General features: G+C 43.1%; 1 protein-coding gene across 1 annotated transcript in view; it reads right to left on the minus strand.

Annotated features, from left to right (window-relative positions):
• Nucleotides 1-191: 191 nt before the first annotated feature.
• The window catches only part of LOC124133052, a 52,178-nt gene continuing 29,928 nt past the window's right edge, over nt 192-22,441 (minus strand). The window contains exons 2-5 of the mRNA XM_046497263.2: nt 14,224-14,377; nt 10,333-10,481; nt 9,075-9,210; nt 192-7,593 (exon numbers count right to left, since the gene is read on the minus strand). Of these exons, the coding sequence (XP_046353219.2) occupies nt 7,329-7,593; nt 9,075-9,210; nt 10,333-10,481; nt 14,224-14,377 (704 nt within the window). The 3' untranslated portion in view covers nt 192-7,328. The remainder of the gene's footprint in view (nt 7,594-9,074; nt 9,211-10,332; nt 10,482-14,223; nt 14,378-22,441) is intronic.

Raw genomic sequence — 22,441 nt, forward strand, 5'->3', positions numbered from 1 at the left:
CCCAATCCCGTCACCTCTTGCCACAAGTATGGGTTGGTGAAGACAATTCTAATCCGGATCATCACAGGTCGATATACAATGAGAAGACGGTTCATAGAACAGCTGTGAGTTGTCTGTGACTGGGACTTCAGGGCTGTGAAAAGCCCCTCCTTCACCAACAGATGCACCATACACATGACACCAACTCAGAGTACCTTCAAAACCATATTTATTCCAAGGAGTAAAACCCAAACAATGAAGTAAGGCCACTACAGTGTATGGTTGCATATACTGTGGATGTGCAGCGTCAGGACCATCTAGAGTGGCTAACAGCAGGACTAGGAGATTATACATGGGTCAAAACTGCCAGTGAAGAGGCGAACATGAACAAGAATGCACACACCAATGACAAAAGAATAAATTAATGTCTGAATATCAATCATGAAGTGACCACAATTATTTACGATTCTACATGTGATTTTGGCAATATGTTCACCCTGTCATCTACTGGTTTGTTGGGAGCAGGCTTGAGGATTCTAGGACAGAATGGTACCACATATAGGTACCATGTCCAATGGTGGTATATTTTTTATCACCATTTAAAACTATTACCTAGCTAATTAAAAAAATGTGTACAAAGCAGTTTCGTGTTATGTGATCCCTGTGTCTTTATTTCTGTTTTGCAAGATTCCGGAATCCTAGCCAAAACCATGACTTCCAGTACTTACGATATACTTTCTATTCCAACAGGAAAGCTTACATCAAATATCATCCTCGATAATCTAGGGCATTATATTTCCATATTATTGTGGTAAATACCGTGGACCCATTCACTACAATAGCCTCGTTTTTGAGCCCCGAATGGCAGGATGCTAATAAAATAGGGCGTACAGTCATATAAATCATGAGCGAGAGAAAAACTATGCTGTTAGTGATGATAAATGGAGATACGGACCTGAAACGAACCTGTGCGGGGACTGGGCCCTGGGTCCAGGGTGTTTATCGTAATAATGGAGATATATTACCCTGGATAATCGAGGATGCTCGGATATTGGGATTATTATTTTGTCACCATCAGTTAGAAGTAACCTGAATTCCCTATGATGTTATGTACCTTACATTCCCATTGGTGTTGGACTACAATATATGTATATATATATGTACAAGATAAACAAGTGATTGAGCAACAAAAAGGAAGGATGAAGCTGGTGAAATGAGGGACCAGTCATTAATCATAGGGTTGGAGTTACCCGATTCTAAATAAAAAATATTTCATACATATGTTGCAACTCCCCCAAAGACTTGTACACTTTCCCACTAACACCCCGACCACCCATATATGTAGTTATTTTCTTAACCGTTCCCCTTAAACTATACAGTTATGTATTGGTGTATTGGATGAGAACCTCCCTTGCCTATCTCTTGCGTCGCTTCGCCCCGCCCCGCAATAAATGACTGGTCCCTGCAATGATATACATCTTTAGCAAGCTACTCTGCAACATTAAACATGTACACCTCATAAGATAACATCATCTGTACATTTACATCTTGTGGGAGGTATTTAATTGAAAACTGATTGAAACTGGTAAAATAAAACATTTTGAATCTGTTACACTAATAACGTGATTGTCAGTCGGCTCGCACAGGGCGGTAACCATATTCCATATATTATATAAATACAAGTATGTTATTTATACATCAGATACGGAGCTTGAACAGCCCTTTAGTCCAGCCACGTGTACCATGGCTCTCCATGCACAGCCCTACTCTGTGTGGAGACCTACCCTGTCTGCAGCTAGTAGTGAGAGGAAGCGAGAAATATACTCCAAGTCAAAAGTAACGCAGCTCATGGCATTTATTTATCACCTTATCGGTAGCATCAGATTAATGTAGGAGTATCTCCCAAAGTGATGCAGGTGTTATACGTTTACTATTTTGGTGAATCCCACGGGTATGGTGCCGTTAAAGGCTCAAATTAGGGAGAATCTGGAATTCGAACCCACGATCTTAGGATTCTGATACACCTAAGGGACGCAACTGCATATCACCATTACTCTCATCTTAACTCAGACATGTCTGATAGTGCTTCTTCATTAATCGACAGTTAAACTGGTCCAGACCAGACACCTGGTGTTGGAAAGGAATGTGTCATTGAAGAGGTTACAGGTATACATTGGTAATACGCAGTATTAATTGTATCAGTACCTAGTCATACAATAGACATGATTAATAAACATCTTGTTGGAAGCATAGGCATATAATAAACATCTTGTTGGAAGCATGTATAGTTTAATTTGAATTAAAAATGTTGTGATACAAGTCATGAACATAGGGGTTATTACACGAGCATGTGTGTCATACTGACTTTACGAAACGAGTGTCAGAATTCTTGTACGTCCGAGAGAGAGCGAGGGTAATGCATGGATTCTTACATTAGTTTCGTAAAATCAATATGAAACACGTGCGATTGTAACAATTTATTTACTACCCATTATTTCCCGCGAGCTTAAAAATGTCTTATTACCTATCATTTCTTACACCTTACGTCACAAGATTCGAGCGACGTCAACAATGCCGTCGGGATGACGTAAACAATACACTTGTGCGCGTGAAGTGCACATATGGTTTTTATTAACTGGGTTATTTCTAACCCTATGGGTAATAACACACAGATATGCCCACACGGGTTTATAACGCCAAAATAGAACCTACAATATATATGGTTACAAGCAGTGTTCGTATATAAAAGGATCGCTCTGCCTCTGATTGTGACCATATATCTTGTAGGTGCTATCTACAAACATGACACGGATTTTTGACAAGTCAGTTCCTCTAAGACTATAACGAGTGAGTCTGGTTTGAACAGTGTCCACTTACATCAGGTGTGTCCGCGGTCGAGTGAGAAGAAAGCACAAAGTGAAGCCGTGACTGTGGAGAAATGCTGGTACGGAGCTGACAAAACGTGCATCATAACTATTACCAACCAAAGATCAACGAACGATTTGCTGATCCTAGCACGCACAGGGGACGTAATTCTGAGTAGGGAATTTCTACTTAAAATTAGATCTTAGTTCTCGCTATCGCTAAACAAAGATCTTTGTTTAGCTGCAGCGAAAACTTAGATCTGATTTTTATGAGATTGGGAATGTCGACGAACAGTAGTCTGATTATGACTATCATCTATAATTATTCCACAGAAACAGAATATGGCAACTTCAATTACGCACATAGTTTTCTCTCCGCGATTCATTACTAATCTTTTTTAACTGTTTTTTTTCCCGTGCACGGGATGTTTTCTTTTCTTTTAGGCCTTCCGTATATTTTTCTGAGTTACCCATCTCCTGCTCGCTCTGAATTTTGAATCTGAAGCGAAATAATAAAGTTTCCGTATCTCAATTGTCCCCGCCGATGCGATATAAAAATATACTTCTACCATTGTGCACTCATAAAAGACCGGTCTTTCTTCAGGTATTTGTATTAAAAATTTGTTTCGAAGCAAAGCGACTCGATCTACGTCAGAAACTGGGGTCGGGTAGGCTAGTGGTTAAAGCGTTCGCTCGTCTCGCCGAAGACCCGGGTTCGATTCCCGACATGGGTACAATATGTGAAGCCTAGTTGTGGTGTCCCCTGCCGTGATATTGCTGGAATATTGCTAAAAGCGGCGTTAAACCATACTTACTCACTCACTACGTCAGAAACTAATTAAAAGACTGGTACCAGTGTTTTAAACTTTTAAATGTCATAAAATAAGTGACACAATTAGTGTAAAACACTATAAAAAACTGTGAATAAAATCTATTTCTCTCGCTCGCTCTCTTGCTGGTTGAGTTTGAAGATTAGAAACACACAAAAAATATGGATGGCTTTAGAAAATGTTCCGGGGTAAGAGTTTCATGTCGGACTTTCAAGGTTTATGACGACTGCATAATGGTTCACATCGCACACCCCCAACACCCACACTCTAGATACCACATTTTCTGAATGGCTTCTCACACAAGCCTTGATATCGTTAACTTGAAAGGAGGTGAAACCTAAATTTGTTGACACACAAAAACATGCAATATGATCATCTAAGAGAGAAATTATTACTAAAAAGGCAAAAACTAGGAACTATACAATGAGCACGTTTCCCCCAGTGTTGTTTGTTGTTCCAAGCTCCTGTTATGCCCGTAAGCACTTTAAGCACGTACTGTTTGTCATCATGTCAACATTTAAATATTAAATCAGGGTAATTTTACCACAACACAATAATGTGTGCCAGACAAGGCGGGGTTCAGATATGACGTCATCCCAGACTGAGCTAATTTGACAACGTTACGCCCACATATAATTTCCAAACCCATCTTTGTTCTTCGGGCATATTCGTTATCACTCGGCACACTTCGTAACCCGCTATTCGGTTAATTCCGGAAAGTCATAAATTCTTTGACCTTTGACAACCGTTTGCTAGGGAACTGCCAAAATGGAATGTTGCCTTTAAAATACAATAATTCTTCTACTCATGTGTAAGAACACTAGACCGCTATCCCGTGACTAGTAAATGTATTAAAAGCATGTTGACTCGACTGAATGTTTCTAGGTTTGTCAGCACCATTCCTGTGCTCGTGGGTTTCACCAAAGCGGTAATAACGACCTGTACCTATTCGAGCTTTCTTCCCACATGGAGCTGATGTAACTGGAATATTGTTCAAAGAGACGTGAAACCAAACTCCCCCCTTCGTCCGAAATTCCGAAACGACGTGTTTGGGAGGAACCGGATTTCGGGTTACACAGATTCTATGGCATATGCACGGCAGTGCTGTTTCGTCGTTTGTGAACTGCAAATGTCTGTCCAAACATGTCATATTTGTTGAAAACACTGAAATACTAAGGTGACAAGAAGTCTATGCCATCCAAAACCATTCGCTAATTAACATTATTATTTCAAAGGATTATCATGTATGGTGAAGAACAATGAAACAAGCCAAGCGATCGTGCAACATCTACAAATGTATAATTGGCGGATCCGGAGATTAGAGGAGGGTGATGTCTCACTGAATCGCATATGAACCCACAAATACTAGTATTAGCTGTGTATTTTAAATACAGACGATTCTACCAGTATCAGTGCCTGATTTAATGAACCCCGGATCCGCCTGTGCTAACATTTCTCACGCACCTTTGGTTGGTGTACGACGTCAATGTCATACCGGAAGCTAAGGTAGTCCTATTATCTTAAAGGGGTTCTTTGACTACGTAAAACGCTTCCTCGCAATAACAGACTAACGTATACACACACTACATTGTCACATGTTGACCTATCAAATCAGGTTCAGTCTAGTCCCCCTTTAATTCGAATCAATCCGACCTAATGACGAGAGAGTTGTGTTATGCCACAAAAAGGACCATATAAGCATGTTTACCCTGGCGGTCATAGTCACAACTGTGAGAAGTACTACTTTTAGAATAAATACGCCTGCTTTTTTCGACGAGGTGAACTCGTCACGTGATCACTCTTGTATGTTTCAACCAGTAACTGAAGGCGTAATCACTCGACTAAATTAAGAGTGTGAGTGTTTTTCTTGTCTTTGTTTTTTTTAGCGTGTGTGTGTGTTTTTGAGTCTGTGTTTGTGTGTGTGTGTGTGTGTGTGTGTGTGTGTGTGTGTGTGTGTGTGTGTGTGTGTGTGTGTGTGTGTGTGTGCGCGTGCGTGTGGTGTGTGTGTCCACATTGCGAAAACAGTTTGCAAACTAATATCTACAGTTTGACAAACTGTTAGCGCGAAAAAGAATCGGTCTCTATTCTCACTAATATTTTAACCAACGATTCAGTGTTTTCAAACTCGATGTGACGCGTGAAAGGTTCTCAAACATGTTGGTCGCCTACAACCAATCACATACTGTGTAGATAATGCCGACGCCATTTTGTAGCAGACCTAAGTACACACATGGCGGACGCCACGAAGTATCTGAATTCACCTTAGATTACCCACTGTAACACAATCACAACGCTACGTCCACATACAACATATTTAACAACAACATCTGCTGCAATTCATGCTGAATGATTGTCGTGATTTACAAACATATTCATAAATTTCATAAATATGACGCTTCAGATATCACAGTTAAAATACAAACACTCTACTTAACGTCCTATAGCGAGGGCGGTGACGTCATGCCGAGGGACCAGGTTCGAATTCCCACATGGTACAGTGTGGGAAGCCTATTTGTCCCTGTAGTGCAACTCCTGGAACAAGGCTAAAGCCGTACCCCGAGTGACATTACTGTTTATATGGCTTGTCTGAGCTATAGCTAACACGACACGCATTCCGCGGTCCAGTGGATTCCCAATAACGAGGTTCCACTGAAGCGGTTTTAGAAAGCGTGACGTGTGTAATGCAGTATTGGCGGAGAAGTCTGATAACCTCTCGACAGCGCAACGTTTCGCATCTGACACGATTGCGTAGGTTTACGAAACTTGGACCAAGTCACCACCGACTAACATATAGTGGAATTCTAGCTGAATCTAAGACGAGACAGAGAATACTGTCGGATCCCAACATTGGTGCATTGCATCAATGTTTGCATCTATCTCTCTAAGGGACGCGTGAACTACTTGTCAACGGCGGCTTAAGTTGCCAACGAACGTTCATTCCACTCACTACGTTATCACACGATGACGCTTACATAACTTCTTTTCATCGTCACAGGTTTCAAAATTCCACAATGACGCTTACTAAGCTATTTTTCAGCGTCACATGTTTTTTTAGACACACAAGTTCAAATTGCTATGTATTACATGAGGTGTGAAGAAAGGAATTCCACCGTGACTTATTTAGGTCACGTGTCACTATAGGTCTGTCCGTCTTTGTGTAAGGCTCGATGGCGTCATTAAATGACTGGATTTCCCACGACACAACCCAGAGCCTCACCAGAAGGAAGACCATGCACATCTGTGGGAGCCTGAGTTTCATCTGTGTTCCATGTACAATTCATTGCATTCGTTAGTTTACATACTACTCAAAAAGATGTAAAGAACAACCGAACGGCTAGAACAGATTAACAATAATCATATGAGAAAGTCCGGCTGTTCTTTAACTTGTTTTGAGTAGTATATACAAACATTGCCATTACTACATTTGCTATTGGAAAGATGAAAATCAAGCTCCTCTTTAGGTTGGGCCACCAACCAGAATAAGGCCACGTTCTGTGACGGTCATTTATAGTGGACCGATCGTTTTAGCTTCCCATGCGTACAAGAACATTCTCTGCAATTGGTTCGCGACAGCACGCAGACGTAGAATGTTGACGATGAGGTTGCTGGTTTACAGGAGGTCATTGAAGCAAGACGTGTCATCCTTCTATAGTGTTTACGGACACGAGAATGTCCTGAACACGCATATCAACACGCATACAAGTAGCATCAGTTTGTGGCTCGTCACAACCGAAGATGCTCCTGCGTCATCGTCGGCATCAGCGTCCCCGAAAGAATAAATTCCCTCATCTTCAAACTTCACCTTTAGACATTTAGGAGGCTGGAAGCCCTGCATTATTTTCACGACAACGTTGGCAGCAGAACGACCACATCGCCGGCGGATCACCTTTGAGGAGCACGACACTGCAACTTTATAGAATCTACAAAGAATATAGACATTGCTTGATAAGAAGTGTTGCATACATAAAATATTCATCACCATCTTATGTATGTATGAAATCCGTACGTGACAATGTCATTCCTTGAAAACATTTATTCAAAGATACACGAATAATGCTTTCGGATTTGGCCATGCATTTTAGAACCAAAGAAACACATACATTCCTTAAAGAGGAACAACTCGACACATTCGGGACTAGTTTTGAGTGAGTGAGTGAGTTGGGTTTAGCGCCGCTTATAACAGTATTCCAGTTATATCGCGGCGTGTCAGTTTAATGTGGGGGAAAAGCCCGAAGTGATGCAGGTCTCAGATGTTTACCACTTCGGTGAAACCCACGAGCACGGGTATGGTGCTGAAAAACCAAGAAACATAATTTGGGCGAATCGGGATTCGAACCCACAATCATAGGTTTCTGACGTGCCAAGGGACGCAATTCTGCACAGCGAATCGCGACGCCTTAGACAACTGGGCCACCCGTTGAATGGAAATGAGACATATTCTTCATGTAATTAGGGTAACTATTAATTGATATACAGTCGAAACTCGCTTATCCGGAAAATTGCGTTTTTCTCAAATAATGTCCGGATAAACGAATTTCCGCATATCTGAATCCCTTGTCAGTTACCTCGCCCTACCCAAATCTACGGATGCCAAAAAATATCACATAAATGCATAAGAGTATTCGAGTATTATGCGCAGCAAAAACGTTACACCGTATCCCCTCTGCATGCGAATTCAAGTGAACGAACAGGTGATAACAAACTTGGTGAGAGAAATGAGAAAATTTTGAAATAAAACATCACAAGACAAACTGATTTACCATCTAAATTGTTTTTTAAAGTTCTGCTAGGCATTGTTTTATATGCAGGGATTATGATTACCGTGGGTAGTTTCTCGTAAACCAAGTCGTACACACGTTTTCTCCCAGTCCACCGGTGATTCAGTTAAAAAATACCCTATGATGTAACTTCATGAAATTTTCATAATTTAATTTAAAATAATAACCAAAACGTATTACTTTGGTACAACTGATTGCTATTGCCGGATATATTTTAAGTGTGGAACAGTTTGATCAGTCACCGTTGAGATTTCCCGCGGTCTTGCTATTTCTATCGCGAAGACGTTATGTTGGCTTATAATAGTCAGGCTGTAACAACGAGTCAAAGTATCCATTCCCTGTCAACTAACGTTCGCTTCAAAGCGTCTTAATAGCAGTAATCTGTTCGTGGTTGGTGCAAATAACGGTGAGTTGGTGCAATCACTCACGATTACCCCGAAGTTAATGTAAACAATATTGAATAAAATTTTAAATAAAATTAATCAAATAGATTACAAACATGTTGGAAACATTTTAATTTGGACCCGACCCCCATGGAAAGTGTGATCTCAATCTTCACTATTTCCTCTAACAGACGTTTTTAGATTGGAGGTATGGCTGCAAAATGGAAGGGCCACACTTGCCTGCATGCTGACGTCATCATGACGTCAATGTTGACGGTGGCCTTGGCTTTCGTCTTGAAGTTTTTCTGCACCTCGTGTGTGCAGTTAACCTGTTCGGGGTGGGATTCGGCGATACAGCGGGCGTTCGCTTCGTACGCTGAAAATAATAATTACAAGGTTCTAATGAGGGGGTTTGGTTTAGAGCTGCTTTGAACTGTCACAGTATTTCAGTGATATGAATGCGTTACACATAGGAGAAAAGTCCAAAGAGACGCAAGTCGTTGGCATTTACAAACACAAAGGCACGGGCATGGTGCAGACAAGCCATGGACAATAATTAAGATTTAAACCCACGATCCTGGCAAGCCCAAGGGGCGCAACCCTGAACAGTGAGCTGCCAAACACGGCATCCTGCTCCCCCAGTAGCCAAGGAGTCACAGAACCGGATATATGTTTCTTGTGTCCAGACTTATATTAAATCCTTTTCATGGTTTGTATCAAACATTGTGCCTTGTATAAAAGTATACAAACATTTATCTTGCATTTATTAGTTTCACCAAGGGACCGATCATTTCTTCACTTAATTCACTTTATTTCAGAACTTGTAGGCCACGGGCCTTTTTGTACAGACGAAATACAATTTAGGTGCAAACAGTATAAGATATAATACACATTTCTTTGCTTTTTAACAAAAACAGTTTTAACATAATTGCACCTTATACATGTTGGAGTATTTGTGTTCTTACAGCATTGGCATAAAACAAGTACTTTGCTGTATTCATATTGATAACAGGGTCTTGCGATCATTTCTTATTCTGTAAGGTTGATATTTTTGTTTATTACTATTTCTTTTTAAAATACGGTCACTGGACATGCTGGAATTTCTGAAAATAATGTGTTGTGATTCCAAACACTGTTAGTCTTGTCCCCATGAATATGAAATGGTCGGTCCCTAATATAAGACGCAAAGTTTACGTTTGTTTGTTTGTTGTTTAGGCCGCACTCAGAAATATTCCAGCTATATGACGGCGGTCTGTAAATAATCGAGTCTGGACAAAACACTCCAGTGATTGACACCATGAGCATGGCTGTAAGCAATTGGGATACGATGACATGCATCAACCAAGTCAGCGAGCCTGACCACCCGATCCCGTTCGTCGCCTCTTACTACAAGCATGGGTGCTGAAGACCAATTCTAACCCAGATCTTCACGAGTTCAGGGCATTTGTATTTGACTTTAAGCACAATGTATGTTTTTGAATGATTGATTTCCACTTACTTTTGATATTATTACAGAAGTAATTGACACTGGCTTCACTTTTGTCAGGATCCACCATCATCTGGAGAATGTGTTCCCTATCCGTGTTTCCCGTGCAGTTGTCTGTAAGAGCCCGGAGACACGACACTGTCTGGTGAAACAAACCCTCCCTGGAACAACAGTTACATGGATAAGAGCCCGGATACACGACACTGTCTGGTGAAACAAACCCTCCCTGGAACATCAGTTACATGGATAACACCGTCTGGTATTCATGTTAAACTGCGGCATGGTATCTCAGTGAGCTAGCACTATAAATCGGCACCAGCCCGGACTAGTACAAGCAGCCACACATACACGCGCACACGCGCACACGCACGCACGTACGCAAACATGCACATGCACGTGCACGTGCATGCACCTCGCTATAAAAGTGCAATAATCATGGACGCGACGTTAAACCCCATTCCACCTCACTCACTCACTCACCCATATCCTGATGGCGTTAAGTGTTGCTCAAAATACAGCAACCTGACAAAGCTTTGATCACTCACGGGCTGCCATGATAAAACTCAGAGTATTGCTGACAGTGGTGTAACATAATCACTCGTCAGTTGTAGAATATATATCGTAACAGCACCAGCCCTGTCATCATGTAAACTCAGGCTGGGGGATTCCGGGCTAGAATATGTCGCCAGCAGCTTGTGTTCAGGCGACTAAATTGATCAGGTGGTCAGACTTGGTGTGGCGTGTCAACGTACCCCGACGGCGTTTATCGTTGCTCACCATATCAATCACTGGAATGCCTTTAAATCTTCCTGGCTGGCCCAAGCCATTAAAACAACGGACATTCTATTAAGTATTTCTGGAAAGGCTTAATGATCATTTACAGGTCAGTATCAAATAATATGAGATAGCTACGCGATAAATCGCCAAGTACAATGAAGAAGGAAGCGTGGTTTATGCGCCCCCTCGTGATGTATTCTCCCTGCAGTGTTTAATTTAGGAAATAAACGGCGAGTGGGGGTTGTTTATCTTACAATAAAACACTGCAGGAAGAATAAACCATATCCTGAAATAACCCACACTTCGTTATTCATTGTTTTTTGCGATTTATCGCGTACATATCTTATATTGTACGTTGAACAATTTCCACTCGTCGTTTTTGTCGTAATTAAAACACCAATGACGTCACAGATACATGTCTGGATTATGTCAGTATGGGTGGCCCAGTAGAATGTGCAGAGTTGTCAACAGGGCTCCAGGACCTGTTCGTTGGGGGTTTGAATCCTAGATTTATCACGACTCGGATGTATGGTCAGACACTGCATTGCACAGGATCATGGTTTCAGCTGAGAGGTCAACGTCCACGATATGTGTCACTTTAAACTATTGTTTGAGCAGCTTTACATCACTCATTCACTCTCTCACGCACGCACGCACGCACGCACGCACTCTCACGGCATATAATATAAACATACCATTTCTGCACAAGGTCCTGAAATTGATATGTTACGACTCCTACACATCGCAAATGGAATATTGTAACATGCAAATTGCATTGACCACAAACCCACTCACTACGAGAAACAGAGACAAAGCAATTCTTGTCGCTTTTACAGAATGCGCATTCCTGATCATTTATAGTGATCACCAGAGATCTAGTTGCTTGGTTTTCAATGACCATCAATATAATTGTTACCGCTAACTTGCATTTTACTCCTAGTGGAATTTTTTTTCGCGAGTACTGGGGACTAGTTACTCAGTGGCCTTGATGTTTTATATTTACCTGTGCGTGGGAGGTAGTTTTACTTCTGAATAGCTCTGTTATCTTTGTGTGTAGGTTTATGCAGTGTTCCTAGCTGTTTAATAACGCCGGCCACGATTACATTGAGATGCAGATACGAGTGAAGGGCACAGCCGTAAGGACTACTTGTATTTTGATCAATGACAGTTTACCAATTCTGTTGAAAGCACTCCCGTACAAGTATGGCACTCCCATAGTACAGCAATGCAGCCACTGTTGGCATGTACAGTGTATTTGGGGACATGCATAATTGGGTGTAGTGAGATGTGCACTTATATAGCGACGAGCATGCACGTACGTGTGTGTGTGTGTGTGTGTGTGTGTGTGTGTGTGTGTGTGTGTGTGTGCGTGTGCGTGTGCGCGTGCGTGTGTGTGTGTGTGCTTGTACTAGTCCGGACTGGAGCCGATTTAAAGTGCTAGCCCACCGAGATACCATGCCGCAGTTTAACATGAATACCCCGCTCAGACACAGCATACTGACTCCGAGCCGACCAGTCCTTGTTTTAGTCCCTTTATGCCAAGCGCGAGACAGGGCAACAACAAGTATCATCTTTGAACGTCTTTTGGTATGACGCGACCGGGGATCAGACCCCGGACCTTCCTCTTATAGGGCGGACGATCTACCACTGGACCACGGTGGCGGTCCTATGACGTCAGACAATCAGCTACACATTGTAATCATGGGTTGTTAAACAAACATGGATATTTTCAAATCCCAAGCTCCATTTCAAATCACTTCTCACAAATCCCCCAAACTACTTCAAATCACATTCCAGTGGATAGTAATAAAGCCAACCACTGCATTGTGAAATGTCACGAGAACCGTATATCATTTCACCGACAGAGGCGCGGGGACAGACGCTGGAATGATGCGTTGCTGACAGACAGGCCGTCCGCCATTGTGAATCATTATAGTGAATTACCGCATCACATATCGCAATGGGATGACTCTCTGGCGCGTCCGGAGAATTAAAGACGTACGGTTGATATTTTTCAAACATATAAGTGAGTGACTGAGTTGGGTTCAACGCCGCTTTGAACAGTATTCCAGTTATATCGCGCCGTGTCGGCCTAATTGTGGGAAGAAAGGTGTGTTTGTGTGTGTGTTGGTTCATCACGTCGAAGGCACAGGTTCTATTCCCCCGTGAGTACAATGTGTGAAGCCCATTTCTACGAAAGCCTAATGGTGCCACTTTAGTACCATAATTTAATTTATTTTTTTAATCGAAATTTCTCGTTATTTAAATTATTTTCGCGAAATTTCGATTTTTTGCTTGTTACGTGGATTGTTTTCTCGTTACTTCGATTAATTTCTCGTTGTTCCAAGTTTTTGAAATAAACTTTAAATAACGAGAAAACAATCGAAGTAAAGGGAAAATAATCGAAATTTCGAGTTATTGAAACAAACTTGAAATAACGGGAAAATAATCGAAGTTACGAGAAAAAACCGGAGAAAATAAGGAGAAATTTCGATTTGAAAACAATACAATTATGGTACCAAAGTGGTATCAGTAGGCTTCCGTCATTTCTGGCGCTCCCTGTCGTGGTTGCTTGAATGTCGCTACTTTGTTCCAAATTGGTTCCTGTCAGTGGTGGTTGAGGTCCTGTGCATCTTAGCTTGCAGGGGCGGTCGGGTAGCCTAGTGGTTAAAGCGTTCGCTCGTCACGCCGAAGACCCGGATTCGATTCCCGACATGGGTACAATGTGTGAAGCCCATTTCTGGTGTCCCCCGGCGTGATATTGCTGGAATATAGCTAAAAGCGGCGTAAAACCATACTCACTCACTCTTAGCTTGCAGGGACTGTCTGGTCGGGAACACTCACGCGTTTCTTTATACAACATGGAAGGCCAACACTTCATATCACACACTGAAACTATGGAGTATATCAATTTGACAGGTGATTGAGTGGGCTTTTAACACTGTATTTAGTCACGGCAGTTCCTCAAAGATGAAGCTGACACGCCGTGATGTAACTCTTCAAGTGGGGTTTAGCCAAACACATTCACTCACCCACCCATTCGTGACCACTCAAAGATGAAGCTGACACGCCGTGATGTTTTTGTGACCAACTCGCCAAATGTCCCCCACCAACACATCCACCTACCTGCACGCCATCTTGGCCTTCTCGACCTCCCCCCCACGGACAAACTCCCGCTGGCCGGCCTGGGGAGGGCCGATCCCGATGCCGAGGTTGGCAGTACACAACTGCGCCATCTGGAGGACTTTTAGAGGACATTCGCATCTCACCACCACCAGAGCTGAAGACAAGACGCAAACACTCAGATTCAGAAGAACACATAATAATGTTAATATTTATAATGCGCCAAATCCACCCCCTTGAGGATGCCCAAAGCGCAATATTATTCCTGGTAAATGGATCAGTGTGCACTCGAATTTCATTTTCAGCTCCCTGGGGAGAATACATCCCAACAAGCCTGTGAGGCGATAGAAATTTAACAGCCACATTACAATTTCTCATTCACTGCTAGGTGAACAGTGGCATATTTCGAACAAAGTTACTTGCCCAAGGAAGCACCACATGTGCTACATGGGCTTCATGTGCTTCAGTGTGGGGCAGGACCGAAGCCCACCCAACTACTTTCAGAAACCGACGTTCCTTAACCTCACCTGATTTGTGCCCCGTGCACAAGTTCACATGTCTCCATTTGTATCTTTAAAGCGCCGTGGCTTAACAATCAAATCTAACAGTGAGTGAGTGAGTGAGTGAGTGAGTGAATATGGTTTTTACGCTGCTTTTAGCAATATTCCAGCAATATCACGGCGGGGGGACACCAGCTAACATCAGAGCTCAGACTAGACAGTGAATGTTGTTTAACGCCGCATGCAGCAGTGTTCCAGCTGTACCATGATGGGCTTTAAAAGTTCAAGTCTGGACTAGGCTAACCAGCGACAGGGGAACGATGACTGGTGGGGAAGCAAGTCACACAGTCCGGCCACCTGATCCACAATTTAGACGGTTCCTACGATAAGCGCATGTCGCAGTGTGCCAATTCTGAGCCGGTTTTCCAACGTATCCAGAATTAAATTCTACCCAAGACTGACATTCAAGTGGGTGCGAGAGTGAATGAGGTGGATGTAATGCCGCTCTGAATTGCATGTTGGTTACCTCACGATTTGTTTTTTTATTTTTGCTTAACGCCGCACTCAGCAATATTCCAGCTATGTCACGGCGGTCTGTAAACAATCGAGTCTGGACCAGACAATCCAGTGATTGATATCATGAGCATCAATCCACGCAATTGGTTTTTTTGGGTTGGTTTGTTGTTTAACGGCGCACTCAGCAATATTCCAATTATATGACGGCGGTTTGTATATATTCGAGTCTCGACTAGACAATCCAGTGATTGATATCATGAGCATCAATCCACGCAATTGGTTTTTTGGTTTAGATTGTTGTTTAACGGCGCACTTGGCAATATTCCAGCTATATGACGGCGGTCTGTAAATAATCGAGTCAGGACTAGACAAGTGATTGACGTCATGAGCATCGATCCACACAATTGGGATACGATGACATGCACCAACCAAGTCAGCGAGCTTGACTACCAGATCCCCTTAGTCGCCTTTACGGCAAGCATGGGTTGCTGAAGACCTATTCTACCCCGGATCTTCACGGGTCGGTCACATCACGCCGTGTCAGTGGAATGTGATTGGAATTCCTTTCTGGTGCAAGTCGTATACCTATAACTACAAAATCAACTTATAAAATGTATCTAAATACTCTCCTCATAACCCATTCAAGCCTCTAAGTTGGGGGTTCACGTTAGTCCTTTGCAATCGTCTTAAATGGCCTATAACGATGTTCAACATGAATCAAAGCGATGTACGTCACTGAGGAGTCCATCTTTATCTGCGCGCGTTCCTTGAAGGTTCATAGACGTTCATGGGTACCAACTATTAATATCCTATAGGAAGGTGGTTCCTGGGATTTTTAAGAGGCATGTCGCTGCTTCAAAACACACATTATTGTTCTGTGAAAGGAGAAGCCGAACGATTTTTTTTCAGAAGAGTGAGTGATCCAAATGTTGTTCACAGCAGTGTATCCGTGAAGATCCGGGTCAGAATATATAGGTCTTCAGCAACCCATGCTTGCCGTAAATGGCGACTATTCCAACTATATGACGGCGGTCTGTAAATAATCGAGTCTGGACCAGACAATCAGGTGTTTGACATCATGAGCATAGATCCACGCAATTGGAATACGATTATATGCATTTACCAAGTCAGCGAGCCTGACCTCCCGATCCCGTTAGTCGCCTCTTACGACAAGCATAGTCGCCTTTTATGGCAAACATGGGTTGCTGAAGACCTAGTCTACCCCGGATGTTCATGGGGGTGACTCTCATTGACTATCCATAGCACGGGCTGCGTCCCTATGTACCAGCGGCAAACAGACAACATATGGCTTACGATAAATTGGCAATTGTGATGAATGGTATCTATTGCCCCATTAATGATGATAGATGCTAACTGTCACAGATTACTGCCAACCTTAAACTGTTTGTAAATAACGGAATGGTTCGTCTGCACGCAAGGCAGGACAATGCTCCGTTCAATCAGGAAGATGATATGCACTTATCTCTGGAAGGGCAGGGCGACATTTTGTATTTAAAACAAATAAGATACATCCACTACAAGCATATTTCACGTCGTACAGGTGTTCAAGCTACAGGAAATAATTGATTTTTATAATAAAAATAGTTTTCTGGTGTTGATGGTAAAAGCCAGCAACACAAGTCTCCATTTCCCCTGCTAAATGGTGAAATATTTGTAGCAGGTGTAACGTATGCAGCTGCTAATTAGCAGACAAGCACCATCCGTCACCGCTCACATCTTTCCCTAACCTTATAAATATCCATTTCGCTTCTTTTAGGATGGCCTGAGTTGTTGGAGGTCATTCGAAACCGCTCGCATCTTTCTGTAAGCTATACACGAACCAATTTGGCTTGTTTGGGGATGGCCTGTTGGTCACGACTGAGACCACGTCATCACTTGCATATTTCCGTAACCTACAAGAACCCATTCGGCTCGTCTCGGAGTGAGTGAGAGCGGGTTTTACCTCCTCTTTTAACATTATTCCAGTTATATCACGGCGTGTCAGCTTAATGTGGGAGGAAAGCCCGAAATGATGCAGGTCTTTGACGTTTACCACTTCGGTGAAACCCACGAGCACGGGTATGGTGCTGACAAACCTAGAAACATCATCGGGGCGAACCGGGTTCGCAACCACGATCAAAGGTTTCTGGTGTGCCCAAGGGACGCAACTCTGCATGCGGCGCCTCAGAACGCTGAATCACCCGTGTGTCCTGGGCTTGTCTCGGAACGGGGAAAGTTGGCCACCAATGGGTCGCGGTATGGAGGATCATAACCAGGGCGCATCAGGATTCTGACACAGATAAGGGAGGCCACTCTGCACAGCGAATTTCGGCGCCTGAGACAGCTTGAACTGCCCGTACCTATGTCATCCACAGACTGGACATTAATCAGATTGTAGTCGTTCTGAGGGACAAACATATATTTTGACATAACCGGAATTGCGAATTTTATATACTTCCCAGGGAGCTGAGAATGTAATATAACCGTACACGTATCCACTAACCAGTAGATATTATTCTGTCATGCGCTAACCATGCCCATCTGTAGCGTGTGAAAATCTAGTGTTAAGTGCAGCTGAGACGCTAGTAAACTTTAAGTTTTCATTTTATCTAAATATCCAACTTGAGTTCTGGAGACTCAGAAACAAAGTCATGGTTGTTATTTTCCGGCAAAAGGAACAAAGATGTATTTTCGAGGTTCTGGGAGGACCACGACATATGATAACATGCTATTCGTAACAAGTTTTGCACAGCGCCCTTATCAAATGCACACAGCGTCAATATGGTGGGTATGAGATTTATCGACTGGTATGTCACGATTTTCTCGCTGTGGGTGAGCCCGGTTTGGTATCTAGACAACGCTGACAGCTAGAGATACCAGCTACACGGCAGTCGAACGTGCTCCGTGCTCCAGTCTGCGACGCAGAAACCATCTTCCCGAGGCAAGGGCGTTAACTGGCTATAACTGGACTTTTATAGTCAGTAAACGCCCTTGACTAGGGAATATGCGCAGTAAAGCCCCGGTCACACAGAAATTGCGACCGCGATGCACCCTCCTGGCGACCAAAATATTTGACAATCGCAATGAGGTTTCAGGGGTCTCTGAAAGGTTTCACTGAGGTCGCTACAAGGTTTCAGAGCGTCGCAAAACCCATTCGGTGGCAACTAGTCTTTTGAACATGCACAAAAGACTGGCTGCGACCGATTTGGTCGCTCGGAGGTTTCATTGGTCTCCTAGAGGTCCCCAAGTGGTGTTATTTCAATCGCAGATTGATTTCCACTGTGCGGCGATCTGTTTCGTCTACTCGTCTACTCGTCGACTCTTTGGCGATCTATCGGTGATTGATCAGTGATGAGGCGGTGATCGACCGGCGCTTCATCGGTGACAACTTGCAAAAACATGATTTGATTCAGAAAAGCACCCTTTGTATATGCATTATGTTTTGATGGGTGATCGATCGACAACTAATCACCGACCAGTCCCCGTTCAGTTGCAGCAAGTCACCGAAGATTCGCTGACTCGTCACCGATCGGTCTCAACCAGTTGCAAACATTTCGTCGTATCTGCGGCGAACAGTTGCCGATCAATCACTGACAAGTTGCAAAACCTATCGCTGATTGATCGGCGATCATACCCTAATTCCAAATATGGGCAGAAGTAGTTGCACCGGTCTCAGCGACCGCCAGTCGGTCGCAAAAGAAATCAGTCGCCAAGAGGTTGTATCGCGGTCGCCCTGTCTGTGTGACTGTAGCTTAACCAGTGTTGTTCGGTTAGTGTGCTTTATATCAAATGTGTGGACTTATATAATCATTTATATGATTTTAATCAAGTAGACACAATAAATCAGACCAAGACACAATTATGGATAACAACTTCTTTGTTTACTGTAGGCGACGTTTCGGTATAGATCCTTATACCATTGTCAAGCAAGTAAATTCTTACAGTAAATAGAGAAATTGTTATCTATAAATTGTGTCTACTTTGTCCTCCGCCCACCTCTAATGCCTATCAAACAATTTATATGATCTTAATGAAACTGTTTTATACCAGCATGCACAGATCTCCGGAACGTTTTATAATACAAACCTGCTAGATTGCATTAGAAAGGACATTTCTATTGTGTAATCCTAGGTAATATTTTATGTGAGTTGTCCTTTTTCTTAACTTCATTTATATATATTTTTTTATTCATTGCATAATCTGGCATCGTACAGTTAATAATATATTTGTATATTTATTATACTGTTTCAGTAAAGGATGTTTTATGTGTACACATTATTTTATGGTCTCTCCTGACTCACTTTTTTTTCTTTTCATAATTTGTAATATTTTTTTAGTAATGTTTGAGGTCAGACGAAAATATCTTTCTGACTGTATCAGAAATTTCACATCCCGGGTTCATCTCACGAAATTCTCTGGAAACTTCCAGAAGATGAATTGCGCGCATGTGTCCTTGTGTACATTTTGTGAACATGTGATAACTCCTCATCATAAAGTCTCCACAGGACAATGCCTCCAGCACCTGTACAGGTATGCTAAAACAACACACGCATGCACGACGAGCCCACCGTAGCCCACCTGTAAAACCTTGGCTCCCACCTGTCCCAGATACAACAGTTGAGGAGAGAGGGACTTTCAGACGGACAACGCATCTCACGGTGCTACAGCTAACTGAACCAATATTGGAAAACAAATACGTGTCGGGGATTTATTTCCCGAGACGTTTTTGTTTATGCTTGTGAGAATGCCACAACTAGCTGTAGTTTTTTAACAGAGGATGAAGTAACTGTGCGTGTTGAGTACATGTAAACACGCCACCATCATGATGCAGCGTAGACCCAACCAGCTGGCATCACACTCGCTACAGACGCTGAAGTTCCTGTCGGTAATTTGGTGAGATGAGTCACGTACTATTGCAACAAAATGTCACGGAAACGAGGTAGTTGTTAGTCCTTCGACTCAACGCCCCCACTTCTTTACCGTGAATGACCGATAGGTTTTTTCATAATTAGCTTCCTATAGGTTAACACGTTTTTGTCGACGTGGGCAAATCCCTTCCAGCTGATTTCCTCCTAAGAATGAACACATGTCCACATCTTGTGAAAAAGCTGAATTCGTGGCAAAACTACTTTGAAAAAAAAACTATGTCAAAGCGTGCTGTGACGTAGTGGAAGTATAACTGCACGGCGGTCCTATGATTTCGGCTACACACGTGGAATATAACATTGCTAAAAGCCGCAGGGTTGCTGCGTCTGGAGTCACATTCTATCGCAATATTGTTTCAAAGTTTGTTGAAGAGGTTCGTGGAATATGATATTCACACATTACCAGGTAATATGTGTACAAATGAATTACGACCCGTGAAGATCCGGGGTAGAATAGGTCTTCAGCAACCCATGCTTGCCGTAAGAGGCGACTATGCTTGTCGCGTAAGAGGCGACTAACGGGATCGGGTGGTCAGGCTCACTGACTTGGTTGATGCATGTCATCGTTTCCCAATTGCGTGGATCGATGCTCATGATGTCAATCACTGGATTGTCTGGTCCAGACTCGATTATTTACAGACCGCCGTCATATAGCTGGAATATACTATGTGCGGCGTTAAACAACAAACAAACAAACAATTGAATTACGGTTTTAGGCAATTTTCTAGCCGACGGGGAGCACCTCAAGGGTTCAAACGGTCTACCCATAAGGGGAATCGAACCCGGATGTTAGGCGAGACGAGCGAAGGCTCTAAACGTTAGGCTACCGCTCTACCACCGTTATGTTTGATATCGGAGATCACGGATGCTGATGCTCCATAACATATTTTAAAAGGCCAATGAGAGTGTGAGTGAGTATGGTTTTACGCCGTTTAGCAACATCCCAGCAACATCAGGACTGGGGACTCCGGAAACGTGCTACACACAATATACCCTTGTGGGGATTCGAACTCGGGCATGACGAGAAAACGCTTTAACCGTTAGGCTACCCCGTCATTCAACCTCTGTCAATAAAAGGATGTAGCCGTGATGTACAAGTATAATCGATGACAATACGACATGTCGCTGAACAAAGTTCGCAAACACTATACGAGCAACTCCATACATAAGTTAGCTGACACTGTCAGTTAGTGCACCAACCTCTCCCTAGGTTATTTAAAACTGCCCGCTGCTGTACCAGTCCCCAATAACTGGGTTAGCTGACACTGCACGTTACTGTACATCACTTGACAACTTTGTTAACACTGCACAAGCCTGTTGTTTAAAGCCGCACAAAGCAATTTTCCAGCAGCTATATGACGGTGGTCTGTAAATAATCGAGTCTGGACCAGACAAACCAGTGATTGATATCATGAGTATCGTTCTACACCATGCCGATCCTATTATTCTCCCATTAGGACAATCATGGGTTGCTGAAGATCAATTCTACCAATCTTCACGGGTTGCACAGTCCCTTAGTTAACACTGCACGGCCCTGTACCAGTCCCTTGACAACAAGGTTGGTTGACACTGCACGACCCTGTACCCTTGACAACAAGGTTAGTTAACACTGCACGACCCTGTACCAGTCCCTTGACAACAAGGTTAGTTAACACTGCACGACCCTGTACCCTTGACAACAAGTTGGTTAGTTAACACTGCACGACCCTGTACCAGTCTCTTGACAACAAGGTAAGTTAACACTGCACGACCCTGTACCAGTCCCTTGACAACAAGGTTAGTTAACACTGCACGACCCTGTACCCTTGACAACAAGGTTAGTTAACACTGCACGACCCTGTACGAGTCCCTTGACAACAAGGTTAGTTGACACTGCACGACCCTGTACCCTTGACAACAAGGTTAGTTAACACTGCACGACCCTGTACCAGTTCCTTGACAACAAGGTTAGTTAAAACTGCACGACCCTGTACCAGTCCCTTGACAACAAGTAGGTTAGTTAACACTGCACGACCCTGTACCAGTCCCTTGACAACAAGTAGGTTAGTTAACACCGCACGACCCTGTACCAGCCCCTTGACAACAAGTAGGTTAGTTAACACTGCACGGCCCTGTACTAGTCCCTTGACAACAAGTAGGTTAGTTAACACTGCACGACCCTGTACCAGTCCATTGACAACAAGGTAAGTTAACACTGCACGACCCTGTACCCTTGACAACAAGGTTAGTTAACACTGCACGACCCTGTACGAGTCCCTTGACAACAAGGTTAGTTAACAC

The sequence above is a fragment of the Haliotis rufescens genome, unplaced genomic scaffold (assembly GCF_023055435.1).
Source record: "Haliotis rufescens isolate VD_foot unplaced genomic scaffold, xgHalRufe1.0.p SCAF_23, whole genome shotgun sequence".
NCBI classification, from domain to species: Eukaryota; Metazoa; Mollusca; class Gastropoda; order Lepetellida; family Haliotidae; genus Haliotis; species Haliotis rufescens.